Source organism: Periophthalmus magnuspinnatus, chromosome 9, assembly GCF_009829125.3.
Source record: "Periophthalmus magnuspinnatus isolate fPerMag1 chromosome 9, fPerMag1.2.pri, whole genome shotgun sequence".
Lineage (NCBI taxonomy): Eukaryota > Metazoa > Chordata > Actinopteri > Gobiiformes > Gobiidae > Periophthalmus > Periophthalmus magnuspinnatus.
The window spans coordinates 26,485,989-26,503,919 of record NC_047134.1 but is presented as its reverse complement, the minus strand read 5'-3'; the positions used below and the strand labels follow the sequence as shown (position 1 = coordinate 26,503,919).

At 40.0% G+C, this 17,931-nt stretch overlaps 1 protein-coding gene across 2 annotated transcripts in view; it reads left to right on the top strand.

Annotated features, from left to right (window-relative positions):
• Positions 1–17,931, top strand: part of sema6a (sema domain, transmembrane domain (TM), and cytoplasmic domain, (semaphorin) 6A) — a 218,581-nt gene that overhangs the window by 100,879 nt on the left and 99,771 nt on the right. For both annotated transcript variants that reach the window (XM_033972311.2, XM_033972312.2), the window contains exons 4-5: positions 12,091–12,151; positions 17,052–17,114. In XM_033972311.2, coding sequence (XP_033828202.1) covers positions 12,091–12,151; positions 17,052–17,114 — 124 coding nt within the window. The remainder of the gene's footprint in view (positions 1–12,090; positions 12,152–17,051; positions 17,115–17,931) is intronic.

The window sequence follows — 17,931 nt, the reverse complement described above, 5'->3', positions numbered from 1 at the left end:
CTCTCCCCTCCTCCCACTCTCTTTCTCTTCTCCTTTCTCTCTCTCCCCTCCTCCCTTCTCTCTCTCCTCATTCTCTCCTCTCTCTCCTCTCTTGTACACATCCTCCTCTCTCTCTTATCGCCTCACTATCTCCTCACTTTCTCCTCTCTCTCTTGTACCCACCCTCACCTCTCCTCTCTCTCTTCTCCTCTCCCTTTCCTCTCTCTCCTCTCCTTTCTCTGTTCTCTTCGCTCTCTTCTCCTCTCCCTCTCCTCTCTTTCTCCTCTCCCTTTCCTCTCTCTCCTCTCCTCCCTCTTCTCCTCTTTCTCTTCTCCTCTCTCTGGCCTCTCTCTCCTCTCTCTCTCGTACTCATTCCCACCTCCCCTCTCTTTCTTCTCTCTCCCCCCTCTCCTCCCTCTCTCTCTCCTCTCTCTTCTCTCCTCTCTCGCACTCCTCTCTCTCTTCTCCTCTCTCTTTCCTCTCTCTTCTCCTCTCTCTCCTCTCTCTCTCGTACCCACCCTCACCTCCCCTCTCTTTCTTCTCTCTCCCCCCTCTCCTCTCCTCCCTCTCTCTCTCTCATATCCATCCTCACGCACCAAGAGTACATTTGCATATCTTCCACTCTACTCATGCATTTTTCTCGCTGAATTTCGGGGAATGTGAGACCCACGCCAAATGATTCACATCGGCAGCTACTGTTCTGTGACCGGCACTTGTCAAATGTCTCTGACGCCGGCGTTCATTTTTTACTGAAGATCCCAGTGATTTGGGGCTAATTCGTCAGAGATCCCAAGCCACCCCCATGTTGGGACAAATAAACAAGTACGATCTTTACTCTGATCTTTACTCTTTTCAGTTTAGGAAAAGTTTTTTGTAGTTAAGTACTGGACACAAGCATAGCATATTCAGAAAAAAGAAGAATGAACAAAAACTAAATATTATCTTTTGAATAGGAAAAAGTCTTCAAAATGCTGCGGACAGGGGAGTCAACAGGGGGGCAATGGGGTCTCTTCTTCAAGGTCTTAGGGGCCCAGAATTGGACCCTCTTTTTATTAATCTATATTCGTAGGGGGCCCATGTGAGGCTTCTTGTCCCAGGCCAAATTTCTGTAGTCAGGCCTGGCTGCTTATAATAAGAAGCTGAAACCCATGAATATTTCGAAGGTTAGGTAAGTAGTAAAGTATCAATGCACTACCCCGTGTGGAACCTACTGTCAGTTATTAGGAATAAAAATGCCCAAAAACAAAAAGTCAAAAAAGAAGAATGAATGAAAAAGTGTAGAAAGAATGTGAGCTTAAATAGAAGTCAATATGAAATAACAATTTGACAGTGAAATGTAGTCTTTCACTGTCAAATTGAAAAATATAGAGGTACAGGTACATTACTAACGTCATACTGTTAGCCCAAAATTTAGCCTGGACCATAGTCTGTATAAAGAAGTGAACTAAGTGAGTGTGACGTCACCCATAGCGTTCAGCTCCAGTCAAATGTAGCTCACTGAGGTTAGTGGTTATGGCGCGAATTTGAGCCGAATTCCTTAATTGGAAACCCAGCCACGAGTACCATAGCAGTCAAAGAGCCAATCAGGAGTGAGGCTGTTGAAGGTAACGCCCCTTCCTTCCTGCGCCACTGGTTGAGCAGGGAGTGGGAGCTTAGCAAAACTGTCAATCAAACCTGTTGCTAAGGCTAGCTGGAGCAACCTCGGGGAAAGAAGGTGCCTGATTTTTCTGTTGTTAATGTTCATATCATGATTCATGTACAAAATAGCAAAATAAAAAACGCAGGATCACGTGGAACGAGTTAATATGAACATTTTAAGACCAAAATGTTGAAGCTCACTCCAGCAGATACAGAGAGAGGGGTGACAATCTTTCAATGTAAAGTGAACTGGAGCCAATGGAGCCAGAAACGCGTCCATGATCACTTCCTATTTGGAACACTATGGCCTGGACTCAACATTTATATAACAAAAAAAAACAACACTTCAGGTTTTGTTCTTTATTTTCCCCCCAGAGTCATCTGCATACGTCAGGCCTGTAGAATGTCGCAGTGACAGGGAGTGGATGTGACAGGTGAGCGTCCTGTGTGCAGAGATGAGTGCACTAAGTGAATGGCACCAGGGAAAAACAAACACAAACCATGTGTTGTTTAGGAAATGAAGTCTGGCTGGCGTCACAGGGATGTGAGCGTGCCCTTCCTCCTGGACAGTTACATGTGATGTTTTTTTTTCCCTATACCTTTCTGTACATTTATCGTATCCCACTTTTTAAAAATTCAGACCAAGTACAAGCTCTGGGTTAAAGCTGCGTTTTTTAATGTGAACTGTGAAATAAGGCAGTTCACTGAGCTGTCTGCAGACGTGACTCAGGAGCCGACGGATCAGCTCAGGTGCAGGGTGCGTGTAGAGGCCTGTCTAATGAAACATGCTGGACTTTAAACAACTCTAGAGCGCTGGGGGTTCTTCTTCTGCTTTTGTGCGACTGGTGTTGACACAGAGTTGTCCATTGTTCTAGCGCGGAGCTCGTCAGGGCCAGTTTTGAGCTCGCAGAGAACTCAGAACACGCTAAAGGAACACATTTGCATTGTCTTTGCCACAGAGCCTGTCAGTCCACTCTTGTTCCAGTCCAAATCTAGGCTAAAGTCTAAATACGTCCATCGTACATATAGCCACATTAAATTCAGGCCAAGTACAAGTTTGGGCTAACGCTGCATTTCCTGATTTTCAAACTGTGAAATAAGCCAGTATATATTTAAATCTATATAGCTATTTCCTCACTCTTAAGAATCCCGAGCACATCACCAGTATTCCAATGCATGAATTCTTGGGTTGTAGAAGAGCTTTTTTTAAGTGAAGTAGATACAATTACTGCCACGCTATGGAACATTTCAGGTAAAGCAGCAACATCTTCATGAAAACAAGAGATGCCCTACTGCCCATCTGAAAAAGTTACATATTTGCACCTTTACAGCAGACCTATACTGCAAAATCGACTTTTCAGGCTTTTAACCATGTTATAGTTGTTTCCCCGTCAACATTTACTCACCTGAAGTTGTTTTTTGGAGTGATTCGTGCATGGGTATTTTCAAGATGCCATTTTGCCAATCAACCCCCATTTTCACCGCCACCAGCATACACACACGCTGACGTACTTACCTTGTTCTCCAACTTTATTTTTTCTTAATCCATGATACACGTTGGATTCAGCAGCGCCACATAGTAATTTTACAAATGAAAAAAATATCTGCTGCTCTCTAGTGTGATCTGTAGCTATCCGTCGAAGGTGCCGACTCTTTGTTGCTCCCATTGGGCACCAAAGTTTTCTGATGCGGAAGTACGCGGACTTGTTTCTTTTATTAAGTCGTTTTTGATGAATATTGAGATTTACAATGTGCAAATTTTAATATAATGATCTGCGGGTGTCATAGATTGTAGCTATAGAGCGGACACGAGCACACAGTAGGTCTTCTTTAACAGAACTTTGTGTAATTCCATAATATTTCTCCACTGCTGGTTTACTATTGAGATCATTCACACATAAACTACGAGATAACTGTTTGGGCGCGTTTACATCAGCTAATTGCATTGCACAATTGACTCATTGAGAACTACTGTACAGATCCACTGCCTAATGTTTTTGCACAATATTCCAGTGTGATGGAACATAAGACTCACAGTTTCTACACTTGAGTTTATTAAAATTCCGTGTCAATGCGAACAGCTGCAAACCTTTTCTATTCTGGTCTGTATGCACACCTGTGTTATTTTCACACAATTTATATGTGAAAGCGGGCTGTTATAATAAAACTACATTGTATAAAACTGTTTTTGACACATTTTTCAGCCCAAACCATTTTGACTCAAACCCGTTGTTTAGTCTGACGTGGCTTCTGTTGGCTGGAACTTGCGTAACCTTTGACCCGGCTGCTGTTGTAGGAAGTCGTATTTCATTTTAACTTCGAAAAACTCAATTCCACCTGGCATTTCCCTTACCTGACTACACTGCAAGAAAGATTTATATTCACGGGAGCTATCTACTCGCTCCAATCTAGACTAATTGGCGTACGTGTGAACTAAAATAGTGACTTTAGTGTTTGCGATTTGACGCGCAGCATTTGATTCCAGACCGCAGAATCAGATAACTTTATGCCCGAGCCAGGAAATAAAGGTTGACTTTGATGGATTATGTATTTGAAGGCTGTTTTCAAGCCCGTGCTAGTTGACTCTCAGAGGAAACCACCGGCTGCTTGGAAGAATCAATCAGATTGGTGTTGAAAAAAATGAACCAACAAAGGAAAATGCTTGGTAATAAGTTTAAATATACACAATTAGTTCTGATGGTGCAGCACAAAGCTATTAGTGTGGCCTCATTAGTGTGGTCTCATTAGTGTGTACTTTTACTCCATTACCAAAACAGTTGAAACGACTCAAATGAATAGCTGGTATCCTTCGATTTCCAGAAGAAGAACAACACGGTTCTTTGTTGTAACGTTTAGGGCGACCTCAGCTCCCATTGGTCCAAGTGAGCGCACGACTATTTGAAGAGTTCTATAGCAAAATCAGATACCTCCGTTTTGAAAAATTGACAAAAAGTGTTTTATCTTTTTGTTACTATCTTCTAGAGACATTATCTGTGACAATAATGTAGAGTGGATTTTATCAAGGAGGGTGGAATCATATTTTGATAGCAGTAAAATACATTTGGCTTTTGGGAATGTTCCTATACTAATAATAAATTACAAGCCGCCGATGACTTTTTCAAATGGCACTTTGCAAATTAACTCTTCACTTATTCAAAATATTTCAGATCTGAATATGTGAATAGCTACAATGTTGTCTTTAAAATGACTCCAATACATTGACGGACAAATGTGCATGTTTGGAGTGATTTTATGAAATAGAAAGGATGTTTTTGTCTGATACCTGTTGGAATTTAAACTGACAAATGACATTAGATTTAGATTTATTCCATATTTAGCATTAGCAATTCTTTTTGTCAGACAGTGTTTGTTTACATTTCTATATATGTTTTGGCGACTTCCTGTAGTGACGTGTCTTCTAGGCTGCTTTAATTGCTTTTGCCAAACAGTAAGGGGAAGCTTACGCCCCCTACTGTCTGACACCTTCTCCAGAACTGCACCGTGTGTGATAAGATGTTCACTCCCTCGTCACGATTCACGCTCCTCGGACCTCGTTTGCAGATCCCAATGGCCTCTGTCAAGCTCCTGACTCATCTGTCCACCAAAGGATACAAGGTAAAGCGGCAAAAGGTTTAAATAGCAAGAAGAACAGTACACTTCCCGGGACGAGGAATATCAAATGGAGCCCAAGGAGTGACACACAGCAATAAAGATGCAATCCTGACAACACCATTCAGCGGTGGTATTTGTTGCTTCTGCGCACATGGGATGCAGTTCTGGAGAAGGCGTCAGGTGGTAGGGGGCGTAAGGCAAAACCAAGTAAACCAGCGCATCACGTGATGCTTCTGAAGAAAGTAACAGGAAACAAACTGACTAAAAGAATTGCTAAAACTGAAGACAGAATGAACCTTTACCACAGATTCATTCCATTCTTGTCTTCTGTTAAAATCTGGATTTCATCAGACTCAACATATTAAAATCTACTAAAGAAATCTCAAAAAATAAATGCATTTGACATCTCTATTTTATATGATACGATGTGACTAGTGTTGGCAGTGTGGATTGCTTGCGGGACACTGATAGTCCAAAAAGTTGTTCTTGTTCCTCTGTTGCCTCTGGGAGCTCAACAGGGACACATCCCTAAAGCAAGTACACGATTTATAGCAATCCAGAGCAATCTCCCATCGTAGAACCACAGTGTTTTGTAAGGACTTACTGACAATACTTCATATAATTGAACCTCTCATATCATGGCACTTACGCTCACCTTTGAATCAGTGACACACATAAATCACTTAAAATTTACGTAGATCCACTTCCACCTGTGTGGTCTTAAGCCTCTGCAGCCCCTATTCCTGCATTCTTCTGGATTCACTGAGCTGTCTGCAGACGTGACTCAGGAGCAGACGGATCAGTTCAGGTGCAGGGAGAGTGTGTGGGGGCCTGTCTAATGAAACATGTTGGACTTTAAACAACGAACTATAGAGCGCCTGGGTGTTCTTCTTCTTCTTCTTCTTCTGCTTTTGTGTGACCGGTGTTGACACAGACAGAGTTGTCCATTGTTCTAGCGCGGAGCCCGTCAGGATGTTCACGGGACCTCAGTCACGTTTACATGCACAGACAACTCAGAACGCGCGAAAGGACCAAATTCGCGTTGTTCTTTGGCTCAAAACCCACATGCAGGTCAACGAACCAATAAGGGATGTTCAGTTAGCATTAGCACTAAAACTAGCGAGCGACTATAAATGCTGATAAAATGTCTTTCGTGCATAAAAATAACACTTTAGGACAACATAGATAAGGTACAGCTAATTTATATCGAGCATTGCATAGCATACATGTCAAACTCAAGGCCCGCGTGCCAAATGTGGCCCTCTACATCATGTTATGAGGCCCTCGACAGGGTAAATTAAAAGGTATGATGGTCTTACACAGCCATATTTATACATCTAGGCAAATTCATATGCAATATTGGTAACTTGAATAAGTAATAAATACAGAAGCAGTTAATTAACAAATCAAAAAAGTAGTTTGAATAGATTTATTTTACATCTGGCCCTTTGAGTGCAGCCATTTTGCTAAAGTGGCCCTCGGTGAAAATGTTTTTGACACTCCTGGCATAGTGTAACGCACCAATTATTTCTTCTCTGCAGCACAATCTGTTTTACTTTACTTTCACTTTCACTTTAACATAGCAGGCCAAAACAATGAAACAACACAAGCCAGTTCACGGTGGAGAGACCTTAGTTTTCCTGGCCGTTTCTTACCTCTTGCAATCTCCTATCCTGCTCCTAATGTGATTGGACAGCGCTGTTTTCCACATACGTACCGGCTTTTCCAGATGTGCTACTGGGATCTGTTGAGATTCGATGCACAACGCCTCACCTGTATAGGCATTCTGAAAAATAGTTTTAAATCGGACCAGGCCAGTTATCCGGCTTTCCTGGCGTGCACATAAACAGAGTGACTGCTACCTGTGTCTCGCTAATCTCAGTTGGAAGTGAATCCTGTAGCTGGACGGTCCCGGGCCTCAGGGGAATACAGCCTCTGCAGACAGAAGCACAGCGCTGCCAAGGTTACTGTCAGAAAGAATACACCACTCAATTATAGATTACTTATGTGCGCTTGGAAATTGGCTGCTGTAAAATAACCCTGGGGATTATGGCAAATCCGCAAAGTAATCCCTCAGTTTTAACAGCTTCTGATTTGGTTTTGTCTTACAAAGTTTGAATATGATAGAAGTTAAATGAACCGTGCAATGAACTTTTAAAGCACTTGTTCTTTTGAATGCTCTATCTCAACGTGCAAATGAAATGACAGACTTTTGTTTGGTTCATAAAGCACCTTGATGTGTTTTCTTACCGTGGAATTAAAAGCGAACAACAACGGTTTTAACAAGTCTGAAAGCCAGGTAAAGAACAACAGAGCAACTTTGAAGAGAGATAGAAGATATGATACGACTAATGACTGATGTTGGTTTAGCTTTGGCATATTTTGTTGCATTTGGTACTATTTTGATTTAAGATAAGACAATACTGTACTTCACACAAGGTACTGACCATTACCCTTTTTTCTTTATTTTTATTACTTTCTACCTTTTATATACTTACAGAAGACATCAAATATATGAGGTAAGATATATGGAATTATGTAGCAAAGAAAAAGCATTTTTTTGTTTTTTTAATACTGTATTTTCAAATCCTCAAAGTATCCACCCTTTTCCTTTGTCGAAAAATATTTAGTAGTTATTTTATTTATGTATTTATTTTCTTTATTTACTTATTTTATTTATTTTATTATTTATTTATTTCTCTATTTATTATTATTATTATTATTATTATTATTATTATTATTATTATTATTATTATTATTATTATTATTATTATTATTATGCATTATTTATTTTCATAGGGACAAGTATGCACATTAGACATATAACATACTACAACATTTATAGCCAAGACTAATTTGCTATGTCCGTCCCTAAAAGAGTTTTTACAAAAGGAAAAAAAACAACAAAAAGCACACAAACACACAGGGTTATTTAACTTTAACTTAAATTTTTTCTTTACTACATAATCCCATATATCTAACTTCATATATTTGATGTTTGCTGTATGTATCTAAAATGTAGAAAGCAGTACAAATAAAGAAATAAAATAAAAAAAACATTGAATGGGTGGGTGTGTCCAGATTTGTGACTGTTAGTGCATGTATGCAGCAGCATCACAGAGAGGGAGAGGAAGAAACTGGACAAGGTCATCAAGAAGTCCAGCTCCGTCCTGGGCTGTCCTCTGGACTCAGTGCAGAAGGTCCTGGCTAAAGTCTTTTCTATGCTGGCCCCTGAGTCTCACCCCCTGCAGGACGCTCTGTCTGCCCTGGAGAGCAGCTTCAGTGACTGATTCACCCTCGCTGTGTAAAGGAGAGGTTTCACAGGTCTTTCCTTCCTGCTGCTGTCAGACTGTACAATGAACACTGTTAACACTGAACATGTGTCATTCATCCAGACCTATGTGCAATACTCGAGTCACTTTACGAAGATGTTACATTAGAGTCTATTTTTAGTTTATTTTTTAAAGTCTATTTTTTTAATTATTTTAAGCTATTTATCTATTATCTTGTTTTATTGCATGTACCATTTTCCTTCTGTTCTTTAACTGTGCGGTGCAATACTGGAATTTCCCCACTGTGGGACTAATAAAGGCATATCTTATCTTATTTTATCTTATATTTTGTTCTTTTGAGGTGCGCTGAGTAGCCATTTTACTCGTGTGACGGGTTTAGTGCCTTGGCGGAGGTTTTTGCACTGTTTTTCACCATATGACAGGAATATGCACACATATATACATGCATACATACACCGTTTCATTTGAGCTAACCAACGTGAGCTCTTGTCCTCTTGTATATTATTATGTATTATTTCTAACCAGTACATGGCTTCTACAGAACTGGCACAGCAGAAGTGCGTTTGATTTCTCTGGCATTGCTCTGTTTTCCTCATGGAAGAATGCACAGTAGTAGTTAGCGCTTGGCATTTGCTAAAGCTAGTGAACTTGAATGTTGAAAGGCCATGTGCCGCTTCCCAGTAACCTTTAGTGGACTTGTCCTGTCTGTGGGCTGAACGACTGTGAAACAAGTCAAAAGTGAGCTCAAAGGTGTACGGTTGTCACAATACTAAAACTTCAAATTCGATTTCGATACTAAGGTACATTTTCAACGCTCTATAATGATTTCGATATTACGATGATCATAAAAAACACTATTTTTAGACAAATTGGGACATAGTAGTTCCCTTGAAGACATATTGTGCTTGTGTCTGCTCTATAGTTATAATCTATGACACCCGTGGATCATTATGTTAAAATCTGCACATTTTAAGTCAAAATCTGCACATTTGATCTAAAACAACTTCATAAATTAAACATGTCCGCTGACTTCTGCATTAGAAAACTACAGTGCTCAATGTGTAAATGAGAAAGAAACAACTACAACATAGTTAAAAGCTCTGAAAAGTTGAATTTGCAGAATCTGTTCGCTTTAATATGATCATGTTTGACCTTATATAGACCAGGACCATTGAAAATCTTCTCCTGCTTTTAAAAAAATGATTCCTAGTGCCTAGTTTTGAGTCTGGATTTTGATTTTTTCTTTTTTTACCCAGCAATTATAACCCTAAAATACAACACTTCCGGAAATATATCCTCTCACACCAAGCTTGTTGTTTTTGTTTTGGTAATTTCAAATGCTTGCAAAGATGAATGATTCAATTTGAGCGTCACGGGTGCTAATGTACAGAAGACTGGGTTTCAACCTTGAGGAAATGATGGCGGCCCCCAGGAAAGCCATATAAGTGGATTCATTTGGAGATGCTTGTTCCTCCACAGACTTTATTAGATTTGGTTAATGAGAGAGCAGGCGGCTGCAGGTTGGGGAGCAGGGCGTAATTAAGCCGTGACGATGCCGCTGTTACACACTTTGATTAAAAACACGCTGGACGGCTAATCTCCAACAAATGAAAGGTGGTTCACAGTTTGGCTGCTCTTTGCTCTTTTTGGTTGGGGTTAAAGGTCCTATATTACACAAAATGGATTCTTGTGAGCTTTAAGTCATGTTAAAATGTTGCTACCTCCTCAAAAATATACCTGGAGTTGAGTTTTGTTTCATTTATGCATGTTCGAGTAACACTTTATTATTAGTCTGTCTACATCTCCAACGCTGAAAATACACTGTTCCACCTTATGATGTCATGAAGCGGTAGTTTTCAAGTTAACAGCTACGTTTTACCTTTAGTCCAGTAGAGATTGGCAATTCCAGGGCTGAAATCATCCAAATGATTCTACTGAACGTGTATGGAGTTTAAAAACACAGTGGAGCACTTCCTGTATCACCACATGACATCACAAGGTGGAACAGTGTTTTCTGAGAGAAGATCTCACCATAAATATATAGGGTTTGTGTGTTATGGAACAAAAAACAACTTGAGGTATGTTTAGATCAGAAAATAGTGTAATATGGGCGCTTTAAAGCATCCATGAGTGATGAGAATGCACCGTTACCATAGCGATTAGCACATTAAAGAAAAATAATATATCTTTTGAATGGGTAAAATCCAACATGGATACAAATAAAAATGTTGTATATAACAGGAAAAACTGGCGTGTGCATCGTCTTGTTCAGGAGTTGCAGAAGGATGAGTTTGTGTTTTAGGTTGACGAGGAAATTGGAAAATGGTAGCACATGCAAACTCACACACAGACTGCTATTATTCGGGAAAAAATGTAATAAAATAAGGGTTTTGTAGCTAAATAAATGGTGCATACCTGCGTCTCACTTATTAAGCTTGTGCACGTACAAAAATATTACTTTCCTCGTTACATGTGTGATCTATAGAATGACAACTTCACATAGAAATTTGCGATCCAATGTACGAACTTTGAACTTTGGAGCTTTCAGAGACGTGAAACAAGAAGTGATGAAGTTTACTGAAGTTTGCATTTTGTTTGTATGTGCACTTTTAGCAAGAATAACATTTTTATAATAAACGCGACCCTCGGGGACTATTGCCTTGGCGGAGGTCTGTAGTACCTTTTAATCTTTCACTCTCAATGTTTCATAGTTTTCATTTTTCTCTCTGTCTTGTGGTGGGTATCGTTAAAAATAGGCATTCACGTTGTACATTAAGGCTATCCACAGCTCTGTTTGACTATATTTCACACTCTGAGTAAAAACATATTGGGACGGCAAGGCTCCAACAGTTTAAAACCTATACTTTTCTTGGCGCGGGCAGCTTTACCTCTGCGTTAAATCACTATTGTTTGCCCCCTTCCGCTCTCCTCACCTTTCGCTCTCCGCCTCCCCCTCCCTCTCCCCCTCCCTGTCTGCACCCTAATTCTCCGTGGTAAGTAGGTGCGCGACTATGGGTGACCCGCCGCTCCGTCTGTCTGATATGTATTAACCCTTTATGTTTTTATGTCTTCCATATGCTGCCCGCTCTACGCCTGGACCCCATAATACAGCACTAGCCTGTATATTTCCAGGCCAGCACACATAAGTCTCCTTGTCTGCGCCGTAATGAGTGTTAGTATAGATTTCCTGTGGCTCAAACACTAGGCTTAATTGACCTGAACAGCTCGGAGTGACTTGGCACCTCCCGCCGCTCCTCCCCTCTCCTCCTTCCCCCCCTCACCCCTTCACCCCTCCTCGGGACCCGGGACAAAGACGCCTTTTGTCCCAGGGCCTGTGCCACACTGCTCCAAACCTTTGTTGACGCTTTCTGTCTGACAGGCCAAATAGCTCTGGCCTCCTTTTGTTTATTGTCATTTTTTTTGAAGTTTGAACAAAGTTTACACAAAGCCCCCATTTTCAGACTTGTTTGTGCCCCCGGGGTCTAAACACAGCCAGAGAAAATAAAAGCTGCATTTCGGTGGGTTTTCCGACTGTCTGCCTGACCTCCTGTCGTCTTTTTCTTTGCAGGGACCACATATACACGGTGGACACGGACACTGGCCACGCCGATGAGATCTTTTTCAGTAAGGTGAGTGCGTTGTCCCACCAGACTGCACCCAAGCTTTTTAGATAGATCAGAATACTTTATAGAACTTGCCTTTTAGCTGTATTTTACCTAGGTTTATGAACATGAAAGAAGACATATTGAGCTTGTGTCTGCTTTATAGTTATAATCTATGACATCCACGAATCATTATGTTACAATTTGCACATTTTAAGTCACGATATTAATTTAAAACGCCGCAATGGGAGCTGACGTCACCGGGAAACGTCATCACAACAAAGATAGCTGCACATCACACTAGCGAGAAGCAGATTTTTTTTTGCATTTATACCAAAATGGCTACGCAACGCTGCTGCATCCTACACGTGTCATCAATTAACAAAATAAAATTGGAGATCAAAGTATGTCAAAGTCGACGTATGCCGGTGGATTGATTGGCAATATGGCGTCTTGAAAATACGTGATTAAAGATCGCTCAGACATGCACGAATCACTCCAAAAAAAGAACTGTGAGAGGGTAAGCGAGAAGGAAACTACGATAACGTGGTTAAAAGCTCTGAAAATTCGATTTAGCAAAATAGATCGGCTTGAAACAATAAGTCCAGTGTCTTCTTTGTCAGCATAAATTACTTAAGGTTAGGTGAACTTTCTATAGATAAGTTATTTTTGTCAGTTGAAAGGACATTAAAGAAGGTGTGTTGCACTTGTAAGGGGGGATTTATTCTTAACACTTAACATATTTAGATTTAGACTTTTATTGCTTTGAAAATGCTATATTATACCAAAAACAACAGTCAAATGAAACTCATTGAGGCTAGCAGTTAAAGGGGTCAATTTAGAGCTGAGTTCCTTATTAGGAGTATCATAGCAACCAAACAGCCAATCCGGACCGAGGCTGTTGAAGCTAAAGCCTTTTCCCGAGTGCTTAGCAACGCTGTCAATCAAATCTGTTGCTAAAATTCGTGAGAGCGACCTCGGGGAAAGAAGGCGCCTGATTTGTCTCTTATTGATGTTCATATCTTGATTTACAGACACAATGTTTAAATAAAAACCCCAGGATCATGTTAATACGAACATTTAAGACTAAAATGACAAGTCTGACAGCAGCATTTATGGAGGGAGGAGCTCACTTCCTGTTTGATATATACAGTCTGTGGTATTAACATGTTTATGAGGTTTCAGTTTAATTTTTGACACTCTGATTCCCCCGTCCCTTTGCTCTCAGTCACTCCTCCCCCTAGTACTGTCAAAACACACAGTAGAATTTGCATAATACCTCCTCTTTAAGGTATAACATTAATGCAACAAGTTTGTGGACCTAATAAATGTGAGGTTTGAGATTTTCAGTGCCATGTCTATATATAAATTTATAGCATGTCTGTGTACTCTGGTGTGTGAATGTGTGTGTGAATGTGTGTGTGGGTCCTTGATATAAAACAGTTTGAGCGCCTTCAAGGTGGAAAAACGCTCTATAAAAATCTAACCATTTACCATCATTTTCTAGAAGCTGAATGCAATGTTTTGTTGCAGAAGAAAAATGCAGAAAAAAAAGATTAGACTTCCAAATATTATTGATCCACAAGGGAAATTACTTGGATATAGTAGCTCCTGCATAAAAAACAACAACAAAATAAATGGTAATACAATTCAAAATAATGAAAGTAGCAAAGATGGCAAAATTCTTATGCAAAACTGATGTATAAACCACATCGAGCCAGCTTTTAAATGCATTCTGAACTACACGGACGCAGAGACAGCAACCCTAATATCTTAAGGCAGTTGGCGGCACAGTTTGGCTCAGTAGTTTGGCACCCTGAGTCTGTGCTCCCTCCATAAGAAGATTAACCAATCAATCAACAAACAGGGCACGTGCGTCACGTTGGCCCCATCACCGGGACGGAGGAAGGACTGACGAGAGCGGAGGAAGTGCGGAGGAGAGGAGACAGGAAGTCAGACAGGAAAAAACAGTGATGAGCCAGCAAAGATTAAAGTGAAAGTGTCAAAAGGGCTGTCACTATGATCACTGACAGGAAAGAAATACACCACAGTCACCAAAAACACCACCTGCCACCTGCTACAACTTTCCATTATGGTGTTAGCTAAGCATGATATTAAAGGTGCACTGTGTAACTTTTTCTGATGGGGTGGTGACACTTACTAGACTCGTGTTTCTATCTATTATGGGTTTAATTGTAGGTGTTTTGTTGGTCAAAAAGTGCATTTTTAGAGTGTGGCGTCACCATCTTGTGTTCATGGAGATAGATAGCTTTAATGCCACACTGTGAACAATTCTAAGCAAAGCAGTGAACCTCTTTGAGTTTGAAGGTAGGTAGGTTAAAGTGAGTTAAATTGAAACTCAGAAACCTTTTCCCCACCGCTCTTTTTGGTCACCCTCCTTCACACTCTGATTGAATGCCAGGTGGACTTAACCAATCACAGTGAAGCGTGAACTCTAAGAAAAAGCAGATAATTAGTTTAATTAGTTTGAACTTTAAAGTGGGAATTGACGCCTAAACACTTGCATCAACAGCCGCACTTCACACAGAGCTGTAATTAAACACAACCAAGTCATGTGTGGTGTCACATAGTACTTGAAATTGCAATGGCGACTGGAGGCAGCACGCACAACACTTTTTGACCAGAAAGCTGTAATTAAAAATGCTATGAAACACCACATACAAAATTTAGCTGCAAAAAAGATTAATTTTGTGTTTATTTCCACTTAAAAGTTACAAAAAAAAAAAAAAAAATGGTGATAAGCTTTTGATAATTTCTAATCTGACAGTAAGAGGTGACGATGACTTGATTTCAGTTTGCTTAGATCTGTGCATAAATGTAAAAGAGAGTAACATCATATAAAAAATAAATAAATAAATTCCAGGTCTTACTCTGTGGAATATATCAAACATTATAAAAAAATAAATAAATAAAGAAAATCCTTGAATATGAATAGTGTACAACAAATCTGTATGAATCTCCACATTTGCATACGCCCTCGTGTTCTCCAACCACTCCAAAGCTCTCCACATGTGCATCACTTGGCCCTAGCGTAATGCATTTGTATAGGCCTCACCTCTCCACCTCCTCCTCTTGATTGTAGCCGCTCTATAGTGGGACGTAATGAGTGCGCTGCAGATGAAAGGCTGTAGAGACCCGCGGATTGATGGACGAGCCTGAGTCTTTAATCAGTGGCTCTGCTCCAAACAGATTGTACTACAAGGCTCAGGGGCAGGTCGGCCGCAGTTGACCTTCAGGCCACAAGGGGCAGCGTACAAGATTCATGTCTACTGTGTTTGGTTAAAGAGCAGGATGACGGGTTTGGTTTAGTGCAGGGGTGCTCAGGCTTTTTCAGTATGTGAGCTACTTTTAAAATGATCGGGTCTGAAAGATCTCCCACCTAATACAAAAATGTTAAACATATATTTATTTGTAAATGTATTATGAATTCTTACATGTACAGTGCATTTTGATGTACATGAGATAATACTGCACAACACAATTGAACTTCCTACATGTTCATAATTACTTGAATGATGATTACTGCTTGATATTGATTTTAAATCAATATCATGACATTTACACAACACTTGTGTGAAATACTTTTACTATTTACTCTTAAAGTACATTTTTAAATAGGTACTTAAATACTTTTACTTAGGTGCATTTTTTTATGTGATACTTTTGCTTGAGTAACTTTTTACCTCTGTATCTGTACTTTTATTTAAAGTAACAAAATTGAGTACTTCATCCACCACTGCTAATTATATAGGGCCAAAAGTGTTACATAATTCAATGCAACAAATTCAAAATAAGTAAATGTATTACTACTTGTATCACTACTGCTATCTTATAAAACTTCCTTACCTTACCTTCCTTGCTGAGGAGAGTAACAATTCCTTGGTAACAATTTAAACATTTATATACTAATCCAAATTATGTTCAAATTAGTTATCAGAAAGTCTAGCCACGTTTTGAAGTTTGAAATGCATTTTTGGACTGAAAACAACCACATTATGGACAGTTAACACCATAGACTGTATAAAGGAGTGGACTAAGTGAATGTGACGTCACCCACAACGTTTGGCTCAGTAGGTAGAGCTCCTTCCTCCCTGCACGGCCGGTTTAGCAGGGAGTGGGCGCTTAGTAACACTGTCAATCAAACCTATGATCTCAGGGAAAGAAGGCACCTGATTTGTGTCTTATTAATGTTCATATCTTCATTTATGGACAAAATAGTGAAATAAAAACACCAGGATCATGTAGAACTGGTTAATACGAACATTTTAAGATCAAAATGACGAGCCTGACAGCAGCAGTTATAGACAGAGGAGCGACAGTTTTCCAACGTAAAGTGAATTGGAGCTCGATGGAGCTAGAGTCGATGGAGCCAGAAGCATGCCCTTGATCACTTCCTATTTGCAAACACAGCGGCTAGCATGTTAGCTATGTACATTTATATATACAGTTTATGGTTACCACATAGCTGCTGAGTCTCTGTCCAGTACAACCCTTTGACTTTCCTGCAGATTTGAACTCAAATGCACGTTCACATTCTTAATTTCCTGGCATTTCCTTCCAAAAAGTCCCCTATATGTGAGAAATGCATGAGGCAAACCAAACAGATCAATCTTTCTACAGCTATCTCTGACTGGTCCGAGCGTGTCCTTGTCTAGACTTGCTCCTGGTGCTGTGTCCGGATCACATTACGTCTGAGTTTGGAGCGTCTGTGGAAGTGCAGCTATCTGCTATCTGCTGCCAGCCTGAAGTTCACCTCTACGCGGGTTCCTCATGAGCAGAACACTCTCACATTATGACTATTGATCACCGTATAGATCCCGTATTGACCTCTCTCTGCCACTCTCCTCATCCTCTGATAGTCGACTGTTTAAACCTCTTTCTCATTTTGCACCATCTCTCTCTGCAGAAGCTGACGTGGAAGTCCAGGCAGGCCGACGTGGACACGTGCAGAATGAAAGGAAAGCATAAGGTACAGAATACACATGCAAATACTATGAAAGAGACAGTGCTCTGACATACCAATATATTTACACATGACATGTTTATACCAGGGGTAAAGGAGATGGAGGTGTTGGAGAATCAAAAAAAACAAACAAAAAAAACAAAACAGGCAAGCCCACACAAGGAGCTTCTGTCTCATTAAAGCATTATTTTAAATTAGAATAAATTGCTAGGCTTGTCATGATAATTACTACATCGACATAGTGTGTATTTTTGGTAGTCAATATTTATCATGTGTACTTCTTCTTTGCACTACTGCTAACTTTTTGTTTATATTTTGGCAATATGTTAAGACTTAAAGCTGCCCTGCGCAACTTTTCCGACGCAGTGTCCGCTCCCTACTTGTCTCCATGGAGATGTAGTTAGTTGTTTTTCCTGGAATGTTACACGGTATGACATTAAACATATATATCTAACATTTATTCATTACGGGTGTTTCCATTGCTCAAAAATACAATAAATCCTTCTGTGAATAGAGGCGCCTCTCCACAGATCTGAATTGTTGTAGCGCAGTGTTTGTCTCTCTTGTGATAGATAGGTTTAATCTGTGCTGTGGAACATTCTAGACAAATCACTAACATTTCCACGAGCAGATATGTTACACAGTGTACCTTTAAGCTGTAAAAGGTTGAAACTTGTATGACTCATTACAGATGCAAATGAAGTACTAAAGTGTTTCATTCTGCTGTTTATTTATTGCAACTCATGATTTATTGATTTATTTTTATAATATTGTAGATTTAGAATTGTTTTTGTGGTTTAAATCTGCTCTTGTGTTACCGTGT